Source organism: Camponotus vicinus, unplaced genomic scaffold (assembly GCF_025532165.1).
Source record: "Camponotus vicinus isolate PSW18456_S1 unplaced genomic scaffold, iyCamVici1.0 SCAF_7, whole genome shotgun sequence".
Taxonomy (NCBI): Eukaryota; Metazoa; Arthropoda; class Insecta; order Hymenoptera; family Formicidae; genus Camponotus; species Camponotus vicinus.
In genome coordinates, this window is record NW_028141979.1 from 10,398,282 (window position 1) to 10,421,863 (window position 23,582).

Genomic DNA, 23,582 nt, shown 5'->3' on the forward strand with positions numbered 1-23,582 from the left:
CAACATCTGTGTATTAAATTTACAGAATAATACAGAAAAGTAACACAATATAATATTTAATATAATATAATATTAGAAATATGCATAATATTCATAATATGAATTATATTGTAATGTAATATAATAATTTTATACAATATTATACAATATAATATTTTTATACAATATTATGCAGTATAATATTTTTAATATTATATTGTGCAATTATAATATTATATTGATTAAATACAATTAAACAATTATTAATTCCTATATGACATTAGTGTATAATTAAGTATATATATTTATAAATATTATTACAATCATTTATGCTGTATTTTTAATTTCTAAACAGTTAATATCTTAAAGATTTCGTTATTCAATTGTCAAATAAAGATCGAAAATAATTTATCTGTTTTTCAATCTCCGACCAGCGTGTTTCTATCTTGTATTCAATATTGGGAATAACTGAATTTTTTAAATTCCTTTTTACAAATTTCATTATCTAAAATGGATTATTTTAATAATTATTATCAATAAATGATTTCGTATTTAATAATTGCACTGTCACAAATACAGAGTATCATTATGAACAGAATTATAGAAAAATATTATATAAAATATAGAAATTTGATTTATTTAAAACTTACCTCGCCCAACTGTCCCTTAGAATACGCATTGTTAATTATAACAATTAATGTTACAATCTCATTGACTCTCCTATCAAGAATAAAACAATATTATAACTAATTCGTACAATAAATCTTCACATCTATGTGTAGTATATCTTTATTAAATAATATCGTCACCTGTGTCTTATTGTTTCGTAATTACTTAATAAACTTGTAAGCATGTACTTAGTATTCCTCTCAAGAATAGAAAGGAAAATATTAGCATTTAAGGCATAAGCTCGCTCTGTTGGTTCAAGTTGAAAATGAGATTGATTATACAAAGGTTTTGAAATTTCTGGAATTATTACATTATTTGTGATAATTTCTAAATAATTGATTATAATTTCAGAATTTTTACTGTAAGCCAAACATTCTAATATTTTATCATTTCCTTTCATGTAATCATTAAAAACTTTATTCCATGTATCACGATCTGCCGTTTTCAACCCATTACAATATGTCCACCTCTTCCATCCAGGCAAAAGTCTACAAAAGATAATCCAAAAAAGATATAAAATTCTTCTAACGAAATTGTGTTCATAGTATCTTTAGTGTTATATAAATAATTTTTTGATATAAGTGATAACTAATTTCTCAAACATATGTAGAATATAAAAAATATCCTTATAAAAAGAATCGAATATTTTGAATATTATGAAAAGAATTACTTGTTTTTTTCAGGATTTGCTAGATGCCATTTCAAATGAATCCTAGATTTTACTTCGCAAGGATTTTCATTTATAATACATTCCAACTTTGCGAGTTCTTGTTTTAAACATTTAGTATGATCATTGATGTGACTTTCGTTAAACAGATTCCAGTTACTAATTCTAAGTTTCTGCATAAAATCAAACCTTAGCACTCCCTAAAATTTAATAACTATCATTATATTTAGTTTATTCATTATTTACAAGGACAGATATAATGTACGCGCAAATAAACGTTTTTACTAAATAATTTTCTTTCATATTTCTTTAATATTTATGTGACTTCGTAGCATCAATATCATAATAAGAAGATTTACCAATTTCTTATTTGTGTGTGCATAATTGTGTATATATTTTATCATGTAAATAGGTATGGATTTTATATCATTTAATGAATTTTTAACACATATATCGATATATAAATTGTTTCATAAAATTGTGCTAACGTTCGTGAGTGGGTAGAACGCAATAAACTGAACAGAAAGATTCTTTACCATTCTACAATTTTCATAATAATTATTGAAATATTAATTAAAAATGTGAATAAGCATGCGTTTCGCGAGACTATATCGTAGGATATGCGCGATAAGTGTGCCAGCGGCGAATGTCGCATAGCAATGAAAAAACAAGAGTCGAGGCAAGCTTTACGAGACACTTTGTACATATATTTTAATCTGTTCATATTGATGTATCGATTGATGTATCGATTTTGATATATGATTTTTATTTTCATAATTATTATTTTCTTAATTTAAATCTGTGGCGTATCAAATATAGATTTTAAGTATTTTAAACTTTAAATATCAATTTTCTTTATAAAACAAGCATTTACAAATGGATTATTATATATTAAATTATTATGTGTTGTATAATGTAAAAAGATTATCTTAATATTATATAAATCAGTTTCTCTGCAAAATGTTTCTATATTTTTAACATCGTAAACATTCGAATACTACGAAAGAAAATTAATATAAGAAAGATAATTGTGTTATATACTGTGTTCTATAATTTCCTAAAACTAATTAAATATTTATTACACAATTGATCAACAATTATCATGTAAATACTAACGTATTATTATTATAGAAAAATAACTTGATGAAATATTCAAAATTTATGTGATTGTATTAAATATAAAAAATATATAATAAATATGTAACATAAGCGCCTTTTGAATTTAAATTTCTGAATTTTGGTACAAAAAAATTTAAATAAAAATGTATAATTAATTTTTTTTGTTTAACTCACTACATATATCTATTTTTAAAAGAATTCATTATTATGATATGAAATCGTTGTATTATAAAATAGATAATTGATGTAATTGATAATTATTTTATAAAGAAATGTAATTATATCTATATATATACCTTAAATTCAGGATAAAAATTTAAGAATGGAAAGATGTTCGACAAAAATTCAAATGCTTTGAGCATAGGATACCATGCTACATAATCTCTTTCCTGTGCCAAATAAGAAGCGAGTTCCCAAAATACGGAGAATTCAAGTTTCTTCTCTATCGCAAAATGAAACGCATCATTGATGATTTGCGCTCGATTGAGAACATGTATGTTACTATATTTTTGAGAATTTAAGTATTGTGCAATTTTTCGCCAATTCGCAATATCATAATTGACGCGATAGTATCCTGTTATAAAATAAATTACTTTTGTTGATTATTAAATACTTTAAAATGATATATATTAATTATAAACATATTTCGTGATGTTGAAAATATTACGAAATTAAATATATTATTATAATTAGAGATGTTTGCATCTTCCGTTTTTATTATGTAACATGAAGGCTGTATCAGCAATTCTACATATTACAGCAAGAAATAAAAATTTCAAATATATTATTAAAATTTCAAATATTCTTGCAATATCTTTTGTTATTTCTTATATTATATATATGTAATTTAATACATCTCATGATTATTTTTAATTAAAATTGATATCATATATGATATATATATGATATATTATATATATATATATATATATATATATATATATATATATGTGTATATATATATGTAAATATAAGTATACGAATACCTGTTACAAACTTCTAGGGTATGTAGAGGGTTCAAAGTAGACTAACTTTTAATAAGGAACTTATGTCCGGAAACGCACCGTTTGCGAAATACAGACGAACTGTTGGTATTAAGAAGATTAGTATTAGGAATAATTCTCATAATATCTTTATTTATTTACATTACACGAAAAAAATGTTTAGCAATGTCAAAACAAATGGCTACAATAATTGCTCATAATGACAACGAGAAATCCAAATGACGTCCAACATTTTGGAAAGAGTGTACCATGCTTCGCAGGTGCAATGCTTGCATCGAAGTTGGTGGTCGTCATTATGAGCAATTATTGTAGTCATCTGTTTTGACATTGCTAAACATTTTTGTAGTGTAATGTAACCAAATAAAGTTATTATGTGAATTATTCTTAATACTGAACATATCAACAGTTCCAGTCTACAGGTCGCAAACGGCGTGTTTTTGGAAATGTGTTCCTTATTAAAAGTTCATTTACTTTAAACCCTCTGCATACCCTACAAGATTGTTACAGATATTCATTAACACCCTATGTTTATATATAAACAGGGTGTAACTGAAAAAGCGCTCAGGGAGCAAATAGCGTTATTCCTGATTAAAAATCGTGTCGAAAAGTCCTGAATCATTTTTTTCTATAATGCTCAATAAAGCGGTAATAATTGAGTAAAGTTACGCCAATAAGCACCGACCTTTAGCCTCCTTGTCCAAATTTTCTTTAAGGAAACGCTTTTGACGGAAGAAATATGATTTTTAATGCAAATTAAAGTTTTTCACATTATTACGACGCATGAGAATATTGCACGATAGCGGCATAACATAGCGCCGAAACGGCGGAGCACTCACGCACACTACTAGGCGCGCGGTTCACTGACGTGCGCCCGTCTAAAGGTCGGTGCTTATTTACTCAATAATTACCGCTTTATTAAGTATTATAGAAAAAAATGGTTTGGGACTTTTCGACTCGATTTTTAATCAGGAATAACGCTATTTGCTCCGTGGGCGCTTTTTCAGTTACACCCTGTGTGTATATATATATATATATATATATATATATATATATATACAATATATATACATACATACATACATAATAATATAATAATTGAACAATTCTGACAATTTGGATTATGCAATTTAGTGCAAAAATAAAATAGCTTCGACTACAAACAATATATGTGTATATATGTATATATATATATATATATATATATATATACATATATATATATATACATATAATTATGCAAATATATGTATTTACATGTTGAAATATATATACTTGAAATTATATACAATATAATTGTAAATTTATATTGTTTTATAATAGGCAATATAGATGGAAATTTATTATTCAATATTTACCAGCTTGTTGTAAATTGAAAATAATCCATTGATTATTCTCAGAAAAGAAAAATTCAATTTTTGAATGCCATGGTGTTAACAAACTATTTGTCCAAGTTATGGTAAAATTGGGATTCGACTCCGTAGCATAAGTAAGAGGTATATAATATTGTTTTTCATCTAATTTGTCGTAAAATTGTACCGATACAGTTACATGATAAGTAGAGTAATTTCGCTTCACCTCCAACACGGAAGGATACCTCTGCATAATCCACGAATTTATCATATCTTTTATATTAAAATCACACATAAAATTCAATTCCATCATCTTACAATTAGATCTCATAGCGTTCCATAAATGATCGGCAGTTGTTGCTTCAGGCATACTAAGTCTATAAGATTTAACATCATAATAATTTTAACACAATACTAAAAATGATAAATAAATAATAAGAAAAAAGATCATAATTTACACATAATTTATTTTCGTATTTTAATCTATAATGTAACTTCTACAGAAATAGAAATTTATGAACTTTAATATAATTGTATATATATATATATATATATATATATATATATATATATATATTCTTATTAATATATATTAATATATATTTATTAGTAATTATGTCAGAATTTGTCGTGACTGAACAAATAATAATTTTAATTTTTATATTACAAAGATTTTAGAGTGTTTATATTCTATGTTTGTACAACTACATTCTCTAAATCATTCAATTTAAAATGTTTGTTATTTAGAAAATATGAATATCTATTATATATTTATTAAGAAAAAAGTTGAAATTCAATCCTAACAAAAATTCATAAACATGAAATAGCAGTATAAATTTAAGCTTTTAAATATCTATGTCTTTTAAACATTAAAAAACTGGAAATTTATTATTAAATCTATTTTATACTTTGATTTTTCTTCCTTTTCCTCTATGATGTATATTATTACATTACAATACATTATACTTACTGATTATCCAAATATTTGATGAATCCCTTTGAAAATATATGAAGTGGTAATGTTCGTTCTAACATGCGCCATATAATGGATCCTATAATGTTTGAAAGAAAAAGAATTTAGTATATTTAAAATGTCTTTACTGCAATGCGCAATAAAGGTTTGTGAATATATATGTAATTAATAAAATTAAATATATTACACCCAAAGTTTGTGTAATTAAATCTAAGTAAGCAGCTATAAAAGATTGATAAATACAGTTCAACGAAAAAATTTGTAATAATAGGTAAATAGTAAATGATTAAAAATGTTTTAAAAATAAGAAATTAGACTATTATAAGAAATCAGTTAATTTTATATTTTATTACGATTTTTTGAAATCTTAGATAAACATGTATAGTTATAATTTAAAAAAAATTACACATTATAGAATTATCCAAAAATTATATAAAAATTTAATTTTAAAGTTAGATATTACTACGTTATTGCAAATATTATGAAAAAATATATTAAATTTTACAAATGAAGGGCCTTGCACGGTTCTTTCTATGGAAATTGAATTTCGAAGAAATTTGAATTTTGATTGAATTTGCTGAATTTTGGAAATAAGTAGTTTACGTGAAATCACAATAAAAATTTAAAAAATGTCAAAATAAATGTGATAAGGTTGATGAAGTGATTTCGTCGCTACAAGTCAATTTATTCAAATATCGAAATAAGGCGTTATTTCAATATTATTAAGGAACAGTAAATAATATATTAAATAAAGTAAATAATATATTAGAATGTGACACACAGTTGATCATTTTTATTAATACATTTTACTAATATATTTACATGGAAAAAATGTGTGTGTAGCAGCGTCGCCGCTGTCATCGCCATAACATGCTATTTGATATATGATAAAATATAATTAGTTAAAAGTATAGTTATTATATAGGTTTTCCTTAAGTCTCCCCCTTCGAATGGAAGAGGGATACAACTTCCCTAATTGCTTTAAAAGACAAGCCTCTCAAAATAATTAAACACGTGTTTCATGATTTTTCGTAATTTTTGAACCGTTTCTGAAATATAGGATATGGGAAATTTATAGACACCCTATATATACATTTATGTACATATTTTCCACGTAAATATAATATCTATGTATTAATAAAAGTAATCAACTGTGTGTGATTCTACTCAATAATACATTATTTATTTTCCCTCAGTAGTAATGAAATAACGCCTTATTTCGACAATTTAACGCTTGTAGCGACGAAATGGCTCTATCAAACGATATCGCGGTTAATGTGACTTTTGATTTGCCACAAACTATTTATTTCCAGAGTTTCTACAAATTTCACCAAACGTCAAAATTCAATTTCCATAAGAATTGCACAGGTTCTTTTGTTTATAAATGACTTTTCTCATTTTCTATGAAATTAACATTCAGAAATTTATAATTATTTAATTGTTTAATTATGCAGTGTTATACGCATACCTTTGATATGAAAAAGAGAAGACTGTATATAATTTTCAAGATAGCTATTATATTCTCTAGTAGATTTTATAACAACATAAGTATTTAGATAGAGTAATTCATGTTGAACTTGAACTACAAACAAATCCATCATCCGGGAATTTGGCAGAGCCTAAAATCAATTCGATATAATCATAACTTATCATAATAATCATAAATAATCAAAAAGAAAAAGTTTTTGGTACATATCAAAATTAGCTTATTATATGCTATTGTTAAGAATAAAGTTTGTATGTGTGTTTTTGTGTGTAAATTTTTCTGCGATAATTTTCATACAAAAACATATACATATTTAGTTCTTATTAAATTTCTTTCACCGGATTTCTAGAAATTTTAGAGACTTGGATTCTTATAATTTCTTATATTTAAGAAATAAAACAGAATATTTGCACAAATATTTAACAATTATTTATATTGCTATATTATTAATCATTTGACTGCGTATTCAAATAGCATTAGTAATAATATAACCTTGCCGATAATGTATGCTTGACAAAATATATTAAATCCTTCGTTTAAACATGTATGAGGCCATAAATAAGTTGGTCTGAACAGATTTCTAATATATTTTTGTACCATCCCACGTGCAATTAAGCGTGCAATTATCGTTTTGTATGCGACAGGATCTAATTCTTCATTATAAGTGATATCTGCTTCTCTAAAAATAATTATATTAATATGTATGAAAAATTTATGATATTAATATAATTTCTTATGTAAATGGATTACAATATAATATGTAATTAAAATAGTTCTTAAAATATATCTATATTTTTAACTATATATATTACCGATAAAAAATGAAACCCAAACTCTGTTCTATATCATTTTGTAAATCCGGGATTACGACATGATCCACTTTGCTCTCATATGAAACAGAGGTCCGCGCAAGTTCTCTCCTAAAAATATTCCAATTACGAATGTATACACTAGTGGAAGAAATAACAGTTTTCGCAAATTCTAGATGCGACTCCGATTGTGGTCTGAACCATATGGATGAACGAATTGTTTCATTATCCGAGAGGATGATCTGATGAAAACCGGATACCAGAAATGCTACGCTATCTATGGAGATCAAAGGAGTCTCATGAAAATATGTCCATATCATATTATTGTTCTTCAATTCAGTATCTCGTATCGGCATATTTGACAAAGCTTTGTATTTTGGATGATGTATTATGCAAATAATAAAAGTAATTTTTAATTCTGGCTTGTCCCAATATGGAAATATTTGCTGTTTTTTCGCTGGGATACCTGTTGCGATTAACCACCTGCCGTATTTTAATGACATATTTTAGGTAATTATTAATTTTAGATAATTGTAAGCGTAGAATGCACAAATGTACAAATTGTTTTTGATATTTCATATATTCTTCAACTTACTCTATTTCTTTATCTTTGTTTATGTACGGAGTTCCGAAAGATTCCCTTACGATATTAATTGAGATTTCATACTCTATATACAGATCGTACATTCCACGCAACAAGACATCACCGAAATCGAGCATGACAATATTGTTTTTAATAAAATTTGTTGAGTTTGTTTCATAAACCGTACCATTATTATTCTTTAATGTCCATACTATTATACTCGCTGAATCCGGTGCATAAAAACTTATGTATTGTTTTGCATAAGAAATATTTAAAGTAATTATGCATTTGCTAAGGAGATAATTATAATTATTGTGTAACATTAACTCTATGTTATAATGTATCGGAAGTATATAATCTGATATATTGCTTGATTTATTGTTTAATACACTGCGCACGATTTTCGATTCTTCATCGATTCCTTTGATTTTTGATTCTTCATCATCCACATGACTCGCTACTGCCATCATGGCAAGATATATTATACTAATAGTTAATAATAGTTTTAAGAATGTCATGTTGAATTTCACTCGGATATCTATAAAAAAACGTTTCTTCATTAAGAAAAAAAGTATTTGCAAAGAGTATGCAATAAAATCGATTTTTGTGTGAAAAAACGTTCAAAAGAATTTACCAAACACTTCATAAGAAAATACGATTAATTTAAAAAGAAATTAAAATAATACAGTTTAATAAATAAGGAATTATTAGAAAAGATAAATATACAAATTATTAAAACGACATATGAAATATTTTTTTCGGATTTGAATATTAGGAGACATGAAGGATGTATTTAGATAATTCCAGTAGGACAAGCACAATAAACATAACTCTTATTTATCTCAATTTAGCTATCTTTAAGATTAGTTCGAGTACAATTACATATTTAAATGTATATATATATATATATATATATATATATATATATATATATATATATATAATATAAGCATTAAAATGTATGAGAAATGAAGGTATATTCTGAACAACGCGATTTTATACATGATATGGACTATATGTTTACTAACATGTTATTTTCAAGATCAATCTGTTCCTTAAGTAAGAAATGTATTAAAAACATACAAACACTGATCGGAAATCAAATATCATCAAATATTTGAAATTTTGATAACGTAGCGGATTGTATCAAACATTCGAACAAAATTCTAAAAACAATTATGTTAATATTTTTATAACACATCTTTTTGAATAAAATGTTAGTTTTTTATTATTTGTTGTTTATTCGTTTGTTACACATTCAAATTAACATATCCTACTGGCCCTAGATATTCATTATAAAAAATATTTTAAAAACAAAACACAGGTAATATTATACGTTTTCAAGATAGATAATTTTATTGCTTAGATAATGAGATATTATTTTATATAGCTTAGATAATTTTCTAGCAATAATGTAAAATTAATTACACAATAATTTTATAATGTCAAAAAGAAATTTAGCTTATAAATTTTACACTTTCTATATGTCAAAATGGTCGAAACATGCTATTACAGTACAAACGTAAATGTCTTCATTTCTATTAACACTGTAATGTATGCAAAAGATAAAAATAATATTTACAATAAAATGTTAGTCGATTTGAAAATTAAAGAAAATCTTTTATAAAATAGAAAGTCTTTTATAAAATAAAAGCGTTACCTGTTACTCCACACAATTTTGTATGCACATTTAAAGAAAAAAAGATAAATATTTTATTATATATTTAATGCCTTATCCTACTAGTTGAATTAGCCAGGTTTAATATCAGATTTAACAACAAAAGCATTCAATCGCGAACTTATCGCTTCAAGAGACTATCATGAACTGATGGCTCTGTTGGCATTCCTGACAGTATATAGAAGGTACGTAGTGTTATATAAATAACGTCTTCATTATACGTAGCACAGGATATCTTACATATCGACAGAAGTCAATAAGTATAAACTTGTTTATGATTTTTATTCCATTTTCGTATATGAAGCTTTTATTTATAAAGACAATTTTTCTAAGAAACTATTCGCGAGAGAAAATTAATTGAAGAATTATAATCGCCCTTATACTTGCATGTATTGGCCGATCTTTTTTAATTAATGTCTCGAAATATTACGTGGTGGTTTTCAAAATGATATGAGATTTTTTAGTTCAGTTTAGCGATATTTACTTATGGTTTTACTTTGTTGCGAGATACTGGAAACACCCTGTATAGGTATGTATCTGTGTAAAATAAACACATGTAAATATATAATCAACATCTATGTATTAAATTTACAGAATAATACAGAAAAATAACACAATATAATATTTAATACAATATAATATTAGAAATATACATAATATTCATAATATGAATTATATTGTAATGTAATATAATAATTGTATACAATATTATACAATATAATATTTTTATACAATATTATGCAATACAACATTTTTAATATTATATTGTACAATTAATATTATATTGAAAAAATACAATTAAACAATTATTAATCTTTATATGACATTAGTGAATAATTAAGTATATACATTTATAAATATTATTACAATCATTTATGCTGTATTTTTAATTTCTAAATAGTTAATGTCTTAGAAATCTAGTTATTCAATTATTGAATAAAGATCGAAAATATTTTGTCTGTTTTTCGATCTCCGACCAGCGTGTTTCCATCTTCTGTTCAACATCGGTAATTGAAATGATTGAACTTTTGAGCTCTTTTTTTACAAATTCCTTTATCTAAAATGGATTATATTAATAATTATTATCAATAAATGATTTCGTATTTAATAATTGTACTGTCACACATACAGAGTATCATTATGAACAGAATTATAGAAAAATATTATATAAAATATAGAAATTTGATTTATTTAAAATTTACCTCGACCAACTGTCCCTTAGAATACGCATTGTTAATTATAACAATTAATGTTACAATCTCATTGACTTTTCTATAAAAAATAAAACAATACGTTTATAATTAATTCGTACAATTAATCTTCACATCTATATGTGTGGTATATCTTTATTAAATAATATTGTTACCCGTGTCTTATTGATTTGTAATTATTTAATAAACTTGTAAGCATATATTTAGTATGCCTCTCAATGACAGAAAGAAAAATATTAGCATTTAAGGTATAAGCTCGCTTCGTCAGTCCAAGCTGATGAACAGATAGTTCGAATAAAATTTGCGATAATTTTATTTCTAAATAATGGATTATAATTTCAGAATTTTTACTATAAGCCAAACATTCTAATATTTTATCATTTCCTTTCATGTAATTATTAAAAACTTTATTCCATGTATCACGATCTGCCGTTTTCAAACCATTGCAATATGTCCACCTCTTCCATCCAGGCAAAAGTCTACAGAAGACAGGCCAGAAAAAAAATAAAAATAATCTAATCGAAATTGTGTTAATAGTTTCTTTAGTATTTTATAAATAATTTTTTGATATAAGTGATAACTAATTTCTCAAACATATGCAGAATATAAAAAAATAATCCTAGAAAAAGAATAAAATATTATGAAAAGAAGTACTTGTTTTCTTTAGGATTTGCTAGATGCCATTTTAAATGACGCTTAGACTTTTCTTCGCAAGGATTTTCATTTATAATACAATCCCACTTTGCGAGTTCTTGTTTTAAGCATTTAGCATGATCGCTGATGTAACTTTCGTAATACAGATTCCAATAATTAGATCTAAAATTCTGCATAAAATCAAACCTTAGCACTCCCTAAAATTTAATAACTATCATTATATTTAGTTTATTCATTATTTACAAGAACAGATATAATGTACGCGCAAATAAGCGTTTTTCCTAAATAATTTTCTTTCATATTTCTTTAATATTTATGTGACTTCGTAGCATCAATATCATAATAAGTAGATTTACCAATTTTTTATTTGGGTGTGAATAGTTGTGTATATATTTTACCATCTAAATAGGTATGGATTTTATATCATTTAATGAATTTTTAACACACATATCGATATATAAAATGTTTCATAAAATTGTGCTAACGTTCGTGAGTGGGTAGAACGCAATAAACTGAACAGAATGATTCTTTACCATTCTACAATTTTCGTAATAATTATTGAAATATTAATTAAAAATGTGAATAAGCGCTCGTTTCGCGGGACTATATCGTAGGATATGCGCGATAAGTGTGCCAGCGGCGAATGTCGCATAGCAATGAAAAAACAAGAGTCGAGGCACGCGCGATCAAGCTTTAGGAGACACTTTGTACATATATTTTAGTCTGTGCATATTGATGTATCGATTGATGTATCGATTTTGATATATGATTTTTATTATTATTTTCTTAATTTAAATCTGTGGCGTATCAAATATAGATTTTAAGTATTTTTAACTTTAAATATCAATTTCCTTTATAAAACAAGCATTTACAAGTGGATTATTATATATTAAATTATTATGTGTTGTATAATGTAAAGAGATTATCTTAATATTATATAAATCAGTTTCTCTGCAAAATGTTTGTATATTTTTAACATCGTAAACATTCGAATACTACGAAAGAAAATTAATATAAGAAAGATAATTGTGTTACATACTATGTTCTATAATTTCCTAAAACTAATTAAATATTAATTACACAATTGATCAACAATTATCACATAAATACTAACGTATTATTATTATAGAAAAATAACTTGATGAAATATTCAAAATTTATGTGATTGTATTAAATGAAAAGAAAAGATATATAACAAATATGTAACATAAGCGCCTTTTGAATTTAAATTTCTGAATTTTGGTACAAAAGAAGTTAAATAATAATGTATAATTAATTTTTTTGTTCAACTCACTACATATATCTATTTTTAAAAGAATTCATTATTATGATATGAAATCGTTGTATTATAAAATAGATAATTGATGTAATGGATAATTTTTTTATAAAAAAATGTTATTATATCTATATATATACCTTAAATTCAGGATAAAAATTTAAGAATGGAAAGATGGTCGACAAAAATTCAAATGCTTTGAGCATAGGATACCATGCTATATAATCTCTTTCCTGTGCCAAATAAGAAGCGAGTTCCCAAAATACGGAGAATTCAAGTTTCTTCTCTATCGCAAAATGAAACGCATCATTGATGATTTGCGCTCGATTGAGAACATGTATATTACTATATTTTTCAGAATTTAAGTATTGTGCAATTTTTCGCCAGTTCGCAATATCATAATTGACGCGATAGTATCCTGTTATAAAATAAATTACTTTTGTCGATTATTAAATACTTTGAAATGATATATATTGATTAAACATATTTCGATATGTTAAAGATATTTCAGTATTAAACATATTATTATTATTAGAGAAGTTTGCATCTTCCGTTTTTTATTATTTAACATGAAGGTTGTATCAGCAATTCTACATATTACAGTAAGAAATGAAAATTTCAAATATATTGTTAAAATTTCAATATTCTTGCAATATCTTTTGTTATATCTTATATTATATATTATATATTATATATATGAGTTTTAATACATCTTATGATTATTTTTAATTAAAATTGATATCATATATGATATATATTAAATATATATATATATGTATGTATGTATGTCTGTATGTATAATAATTGAACAATTCTGACGATTTGGATATGCAATTTAGTGCAAACATAAAATGGCTTCGACTACAAACATTATATATGTATATATATATATATATATATATATATATATATATATATAATAATTATACAAATATATGTATTTATATATAGAAATATATATACTTTAAATTATATACAGGGTGTCCTAGACCACCCGTACACCCCTTTTCTTTCAAAAACTAAGCATTTTAGAGAAAAATGTTTCAGACAAAAGTTGTTTGGTTTCGAGGGGGCCATAAGATGGTATCATTGGTTTGACCTTAAAGAGTCATTTGAAGGTCACGTGAAGGACACTTCAATTTTTTTAAATAAAATACCCTATATATTTTTGCACACTCTTATAGCCCATCTCGAGAGCTTTCCAAAACACTATAATTAAGTTAGTTTTCGTTAAGTACTTTCCGTGTTATGAGGCTTGAAATAATTTCTTAATTTTACGTAAATCATAAAATATCTTGTAAAATATTCATTTTTCGATTATCTTACCTTAATATTTTTATGTACAAAATAATAAGAGGAATCAATTGGTGTAAAAGAAACACAGTTATTTTTAAGAAAAAATATGTAATTTGTAATTAACAATTACATATTTTTTCTTAAAAGTTTCTTTTACATCAATTGATTCCTCTTTTTTGTACATAAAAATATTAAGGTAAGATAATCGAAAAATGAATATTTTACAAGATATTTTATGATTTACGTAAAATTAAGAAATTATTTCAAGTCTCATAACTCGGAAAGTACTTAATGAAAACTAACTTAATTATAGTGTTTTGGAAAGCTCTCGAGATGAGCTACAAGAATGTGCAAAAATATATAGGGTATTCCACTTAAAAAAATTGAAGTGACCTTCACGTTACCTTCAAATGACTCTTTAAGGTCAAACCAATGGTACCATCTTATGGCCCCCTCGAAACCAAACAACTTTTGTCTGAAACATTTTTCCCTAAAATGCTTAGTTTTTGAAAGAAAAGGGGTGTACGGGTGGTCTAGGACACCCTGTACAATATAATTGTAAATTTATTATTATATAATAGATAATATAGTTAATATAGATGTAAATTTATTATTCAATATTTACCAGCTTGTTGTAAATTGAAAATAATCCATTGATTTTTTTCAAGAAAGAGTTCAGTTTTTGAATGCCATGATGTTAACAAAATATTCGTCCAAGTTATGGTGAAATTGGGATTCGACTCCGTAGTATAACTAACAGGAATATAATATTGTTCCTCATCTAATTTGTTGCGAAATTGTACCGATACGCTTACAGCATCAGTAGAATAATTTCGCGTCACCTTCAATACGGAAGGATACCTCTGCATAATCCACGAATTTATCGTATCTTTTATATTAAAATCATACTTAAAATTCAATTCAATCATCTTAGATCTCATAGCGTCCCATAAATGATCGGCAGTTGTTGCTTTAGGCTTACGAACTCTGTAAGATTTAACATCATAATAATTTTAACACTATACTAAAAATGATAAATAAATAATAAGGAAAGAGATCATAATTTACACAGAATTTATTTTCTTATTTTAATCTATAATGTAACTTCTACAGAGATAGAAATTTATGAACTTTACTATAATTGTATACATATATATATGTATATACAGGGTGACCCATTTTAACTTAGGCAGCCAAATAACTCGAAAAATAAGCAAGATAGAGAAAAATGTTTTAGACAAAAGTTGTATGGTTTCGAGGGGGCCATAAGATGGTGTCATTGGTTTGACCTTGAAGAGTCATTTGAAGGTCACGTGAAGGTCACTTCAATTTTTTTAAATGGAACATCCTATATATTTTTGTACATTCTTGTAGCTCATCTCGAGATCTTTCCAAAACACTATAATTAAGTACATTTTCGTTAAGTACTTTTTGAGTTATGAGGCTTGAAATAATTTCTTAATTTTACATAAACCGTAAAATATCTTGTAAAATATTCATTTTTCGATTACCTTACCTTAATAGTTTTATGTACAAAATAATGAGAGGAATCAATTGGTGTAAAGAAAACACATAGTTGTTTCGAAGAAAAAATATGTAATTTGCAATTAACAATTCCATATTTTTTCTTAAAAACAACTATGTGTTTTCTTTACACCAATTGATTCCTCTCATTATTTTGTACATAAAAGTATTAAGGTAAGATAATCGAAAAATGAATATTTTACAAGATATTTTACGGTTTATGTAAAATTAAGAAATTATTTCAAGCATCATAACTCAAAAAGTACTTAACGGAAAGGTACTTAATTATAGTGTTTTGGAAAGCTCTCGAAATAAGCTACAAGAATGTATAAAAATATATAGGGTATTCCATTTAAAAAAATTGAAGTGACCTTCACGTGACCTTCAAATGACTCTTCAAGGTCAAACCAATGATACCATCTTATGGCCCCCTCGAAACCATACAACTTTTGTCTAAAACATTTTTCTCTATCTTGCTTATTTTTCGAGTTATTTGGCTGCCTAAGTTAAAATGGGTCACCCTGTATATATATATATATATATATATATATATATATATATATGTACATACGTATATATATATTTTCTTATTAATATATATTAATACATATTTATTAGTAATTATGTCAGAATTTGTCGTGACTGAATAAATAATAATTTTAATTTCTGTATTACAAAATTTTAGAGTGTTTATATTCTATGTTTGTACAACTACATTCTCTAAATCATTCAATTTAAAATGTTTGTTATTTAGAAAATATAAATATCTATTATATATTTATTAATTAAAAAGTTGAAATTCAATCTTAACAAAAATTCATAAATATAAAATAGCAGTATAAATTTAAGCTTTTAAATATCTATGTCATTTAAACATTAAAAAACTGGAAATATATTATTAAATTTATTTTTTATTTTGATTTTTTTTCCTTTTCCTCTATGATGTATATATTACATTACAATACATTATTACATTACAATACATTATACTTACTGATTATCCAAATATTTCATGAATCCCTTTGAAAATGTATGAAGTGGTAATGTTCGTATTAACATGCGCCATATAATGGATCCTATAATGTTTGAAAGAAAAAGAATTTAGTATATTTAAAATGTCTTTACTGCAATGTGCAATAAAGGTTTGTGAATTTATATGTAATTAATAAAATTAAATATAATACACCCAAAGTTTGTGTAATTAAATCTAAGTAAGCAGCTATAAAAGATTGATAAATACAATTCAACGAAAAAATTTGTAATAATAGATAAATAGTGAATGATTAAAAATTTGTTAAATATAATAAAGATAATTATAAGGAATCAGTTAACTTTATATTTTATTATGATTTTTTGAAATCTTAGATAAACATGTATAGTTATAATTTAAAAAAAATTACACATTATACAATTATTCAAAAATTATATAAAAATTTAATTTTAAAGTTAGATATTATTACGTTATTGCAAATATTATGAAAAAATATATTAAATTTTACAAATGAAAGGCCTTGCACGGTTCTTTCTATGGAAATTGAATTTCGAAGAAATTTGAATTTTGATTGAATTTGCTGAATTTTGGAAATAAATAGTTTACGTGAAAACACAATAAAAATTTAAAAAACGTCAAAATAAATGTGATAAGGTTGATGAAGTGGTTTCTTCACTACAAGTATTCAAATATCGAAATAAGGCGTTATTTCAATAGTATTAAGGAAAAGTAGAAATAATATATTAAATAAAGTAATTAATATATTAGAATGTCATACACAGTTGATCATTTTTATTAATACATTTTACTAATTTATTAACATGGAAAAAATGTGTGTGTAGCAGCATCGCCGCTGTCGTCGCCATAACATGCTATTTGATATTTGATAAAATATAATTAGTTGAAAATATAGTTATTATATAAGTTTTCCCTAAGTCTCCCCCTTCGGATGGAAGAGGGATACAACTTTCCTAATTGCTTTAAAAGACTAACCTCTCAAAATAATTAAATACCTGTTTCATGATTTTTTGTAATTTTTGAACCGTTTCTGTAATATAGTATATGGGAAATTTATGGACACCCTATATATACATTTATGTACATATTTTCCACGTAAATATAATATCTATGTATTAATAAAAGTAATCAACTGTGTGTGATTCTACTCAATAATACATTATTTATTTTCCCTCAGTAGTAATGAAATAACGCCTTATTTCGACAATTTAACGCTTGTAGCGACGAAATGGCTCTATCAAACGATATCGCGGTTAATGTGACTTTTGATTTGCCACAAACTATTTATTTCCAGAGTTTCTACAAATTTCACCAAACGTCAAAATTCAATTTCCATAAGAATTGCACAGGTTCTTTTGTTTATAAATGACTTTTCTCATTTTCTATGAAATTAACATTCAGAAATTTATAATTATTTAATTGTTTAATTATGCAGTGTTATACGCATACCTTTGATATGAAAAAGAGAAGACTGTATATAATTTTCAAGATAGCTATTATATTCTCTAGTAGATTTTATAACAACATAAGTATTTAGATAGAGTAATTCATGTTGAACTTGAACTACAAACAAATCCATCATCCGGGAATTTGGCAGAGCCTAAAATCAATTCGATATAATCATAACTTATCATAAATAATCAAAAAGAAAAAGTTTTTCGTACATATCAAAATTAGCTTATTATATGCTATTGTTAAGAATAAAGTTTTTATGTGTGTTTGTGTGTGTAAATTTTTCTGCGATAATTTTCATACAAAAACATATACATATTTAGTTCTTATTAAATTTCTTTCACCGGATTTCTAGAAATTTTAGAGACTTGGATTCTTATAATTTCTTATATTTAAGAAATAAAACAGAATATTTGCACAAATATTTAACAATTATTTATATTGCTAAGCCATTAATAATTTGACTGCGTATTCAAATAGCATTAGTAATAATATAACCTTGCCGATAATGTATGCTTGACAAAATATATTAAATCCTTCGTTTAAACATGTATGAGGCCATAAATAAGTTGGTCTGAACAGATTTCTAATATATTTTTGTACCATCCCACGTGCAATTAAGCGTGCAATTATCGTTTTGTATGCGACAGGATCTAATTCTTCATTATAAGTGATATCTGCTTCTCTAAAAATAATTATATTAATATGTATGAAAAATTTATGATATTAATATAATTTCTTATGTAAATGGATTACAATATAATATGTAATTAAAATAGTTCTTAAAATATATCTATATTTTTAACTATATATATTACCGATAAAAAATGAAACCCAAACTCTGTTCTATATCATTTTGTAAATCCGGGATTACGACATGATCCACTTTGCTCTCATATGAAACAGAGGTCCGCGCAAGTTCTCTCCTAAAAATATTCCAATTACGAATGTATACACTAGTGGAAGAAATAACAGTTTTCGCAAATTCTAGATGCGACTCCGATTGTGGTCTGAACCATATGGATGAACGAATTGTTTCATTATCCGAGAGGATGATCTGATGAAAACCGGATACCAGAAATGCTACGCTATCTATGGAGATCAAAGGAGTCTCATGAAAATATGTCCATATCATATTATTGTTCTTCAATTCAGTATCTCGTATCGGCATATTTGACAAAGCTTTGTATTTTGGATGATGTATTATGCAAATAATAAAAGTAATTTTTAATTCTGGCTTGTCCCAATATGGAAATATTTGCTGTTTTTTCGCTGGGATACCTGTTGCGATTAACCACCTGCCGTATTTTAATGACATATTTTAGGTAATTATTAATTTTAGATAATTGTAAGCGTAGAATGCACAAATGTACAAATTGTTTTTGATATTTCATATATTCTTCAACTTACTCTATTTCTTTATCTTTGTTTATGTACGGAGTTCCGAAAGATTCCCTTACGATATTAATTGAGATTTCATACTCTATATACAGATCGTACATTCCACGCAACAAGACATCACCGAAATCGAGCATGACAATATTGTTTTTAATAAAATTTGTTGAGTTTGTTTCATAAACCGTACCATTATTATTCTTTAATGTCCATACTATTATACTCGCTGAATCCGGTGCATAAAAACTTATGTATTGTTTTGCATAAGAAATATTTAAAGTAATTATGCATTTGCTAAGGAGATAATTATAATTATTGTGTAACATTAACTCTATGTTATAATGTATCGGAAGTATATAATCTGATATATTGCTTGATTTATTGTTTAATACACTGCGCACGATTTTCGATTCTTCATCGATTCCTTTGATTTTTGATTCTTCATCATCCACATGACTCGCTACTGCCATCATGGCAAGATATATTATACTAATAGTTAATAATAGTTTTAAGAATGTCATGTTGAATTTCACTCGGATATCTATAAAAAAACGTTTCTTCATTAAGAAAAAAAGTATTTGCAAAGAGTATGCAATAAAATCGATTTTTGTGTGAAAAAACGTTCAAAAGAATTTACCAAACACTTCATAAGAAAATACGATTAATTTAAAAAGAAATTAAAATAATACAGTTTAATAAATAAGGAATTATTAGAAAAGATAAATATACAAATTATTAAAACGACATATGAAATATTTTTTTCGGATTTGAATATTAGGAGACATGAAGGATGTATTTAGATAATTCCAGTAGGACAAGCACAATAAACATAACTCTTATTTATCTCAATTTAGCTATCTTTAAGATTAGTTCGAGTACAATTACATATTTAAATGTATATATATATATATATATATATATATATATATATATATATATATATATATAATATAAGCATTAAAATGTATGAGAAATGAAGGTATATTCTGAACAACGCGATTTTATACATGATATGGACTATATGTTTACTAACATGTTATTTTCAAGATCAATCTGTTCCTTAAGTAAGAAATGTATTAAAAACATACAAACACTGATCGGAAATCAAATATCATCAAATATTTGAAATTTTGATAACGTAGCGGATTGTATCAAACATTCGAACAAAATTCTAAAAACAATTATGTTAATATTTTTATAACACATCTTTTTGAATAAAATGTTAGTTTTTTATTATTTGTTGTTTATTCGTTTGTTACACATTCAAATTAACATATCCTACTGGCCCTAGATATTCATTATAAAAAATATTTTAAAAACAAAACACAGGTAATATTATACGTTTTCAAGATAGATAATTTTATTGCTTAGATAATGAGATATTATTTTATATAGCTTAGATAATTTTCTAGCAATAATGTAAAATTAATTACACAATAATTTTATAATGTCAAAAAGAAATTTAGCTTATAAATTTTACACTTTCTATATGTCAAAATGGTCGAAACATGCTATTACAGTACAAACGTAAATGTCTTCATTTCTATTAACACTGTAATGTATGCAAAAGATAAAAATAATATTTACAATAAAATGTTAGTCGATTTGAAAATTAAAGAAAATGTCTTTTATAAAATAAAAGCGTTACCTGTTACTCCACACAATTTTGTATGCACATTTAAAGAAAAAAAGATAAATATTTTATTATATATTTAATGCCTTATCCTACTAGTTGAATTAGCCAGGTTTAATATCAGATTTAACAACAAAAGCATTCAATCGCGAACTTATCGCTTCAAGAGACTATCATGAATTGATGGCTCTGTTGACATACCTGACAGTATATAGAATGTACGTAGTGTTATATAAATAACGTCTTGATTATACATAGCATAGGATATCTTACATATTGACAGAAGTCAATAAGTATAAACTTGTTTATGTTTTTTATTCCATTTTCGTATATGAAGCTTTTATTTATAAAGACAATTTTTCTAAGGACTATTCGCGAGAGAAAATTAATTGAAGAATTATAATCGCGCTTATACTTGCATGTATTGGCCGATCTTTTTTAATTAATATCTCGAAATTTTACGTGGTGGTTTTCAAAATGATATAGGATTTTTTAGTTCAGTTTAGCTATATTTACTTACTGGTTTTACTTTGTTGCGAGATACTGGAAACACCCTGTATATGTATGTATCTGTGTAAAATAAACACATGTAAATATATAATCAACATCTATGTATTAAATTTACAGAATAATACAGAAAAGTAACACAATATAATATTTAATATAATATAATATTAGAAATATACATAATATTCATAATATGAATTATATTGTAATGTATTATAATAATTTTATACAATATTATACAATATAATATTTTTATACAATATTATGCAATACAATATTTTTAATATTATATTGTACAATTAATATTATATTGATAAAATACAATTAAACAATTATTAATTTTTATATGACATTAGTGAATAATTAAGTATATACATTTATAAATATTATCACAATCATTTATTCTATAATTTTAATTTTTAAATAATTAATGGCTTAGAAATCTTGTTATTCAATTGTTGAATAAGAATCGAAAATATTTTGTCTGTTTTTCGATTTCCGACTAGTGTGTTCCCATCTTTTGTTCAATATCGGTAACTGAAATGATTGAACTTTTGATCTCTTTTTTTACAAATTCCTTTATCTAAAATGGATTATTTTAATAATTATTATCAATAAATGATTTTCTATTTAATAATTGCACTGTCACAAATACAGAGTATCATTATGAACAGAACTATAGAAAAATATTATATAAAATATAGAAATCTGATTTATTTAAAATTTACCTCATCCAACTGTTCCTTAGAATACGCATTGTTAATTATAACAATTAATGTCACAATCTTATTGACTCTCCTATCAAGAACAAAACAATATTATAACTAATTCGTACAATAAATTTTCAAATCTATGTGTAGTATATCTTTATTAAATAATATCGTCACCTGTGTCTTATTGTTTCGTAATTACTTAATAAACTTGTAAGCATGTACTTAGTATTCCTCTCAAGAACAGAAAGGAAAATATTAGCAGTTAAGGCATAAGCTCGCTCTATCGATTCAAATTGAAGATAAGATACATTATACCAAGCTTTAAATAAAATTTCTGATATTTTTGTTTCTAAATAGTTGATTATAATTCCAGAATTTTTACTATAAGCCAATCATTCTAATATTTTATCATTTGTTTTCATGTAATCATTAAAAACTTTATTCCGGTCGCAGTCGTATTGCGCATCACTACGCGCGTCTTAATGCGTACATGTTATCCTATGCAAGAAATTAATCCACACGTAATACTATATGTTGAACATAATAGTGCTCCGTAAGAGAGAGATAATTTTAAGTTTCGTACATATTAATTTCTG

At 25.0% G+C, this 23,582-nt stretch overlaps 2 protein-coding genes across 2 annotated transcripts; both read right to left on the reverse strand.

Moving 5' to 3' along the window:
- Window positions 1-358: 358 nt before the first annotated feature.
- On the reverse strand, window positions 359-9,162 carry LOC145974492 (aminopeptidase N-like). The gene is made up of 11 exons (XM_083104347.1): window positions 8,651-9,162; window positions 8,059-8,538; window positions 7,739-7,925; window positions 7,229-7,379; window positions 5,758-5,839; window positions 4,794-5,164; window positions 2,731-3,008; window positions 1,319-1,515; window positions 789-1,136; window positions 630-699; window positions 359-484 (listed from the first exon to the last, which is right to left on the reverse strand). Exons 1-11 carry the CDS (start codon window positions 9,154-9,156, stop codon window positions 359-361), a joined length of 2,796 nt encoding a protein of 931 aa, XP_082960473.1. The 5' UTR covers window positions 9,157-9,162.
- A 2,079-nt stretch (window positions 9,163-11,241) lies between these two features.
- On the reverse strand, window positions 11,242-20,660 carry LOC145974756 (aminopeptidase N-like). Its single transcript, XM_083104771.1, has 11 exons — window positions 20,149-20,660; window positions 19,557-20,036; window positions 19,237-19,423; window positions 18,736-18,886; window positions 17,272-17,353; window positions 15,379-15,740; window positions 13,598-13,875; window positions 12,182-12,378; window positions 11,683-12,006; window positions 11,519-11,588; window positions 11,242-11,373 (listed from the first exon to the last, which is right to left on the reverse strand). Exons 1-11 carry the CDS (start codon window positions 20,652-20,654, stop codon window positions 11,242-11,244), a joined length of 2,769 nt encoding a protein of 922 aa, XP_082960897.1. The 5' UTR covers window positions 20,655-20,660.
- Between the last annotated feature and the right edge of the window lie 2,922 nt (window positions 20,661-23,582).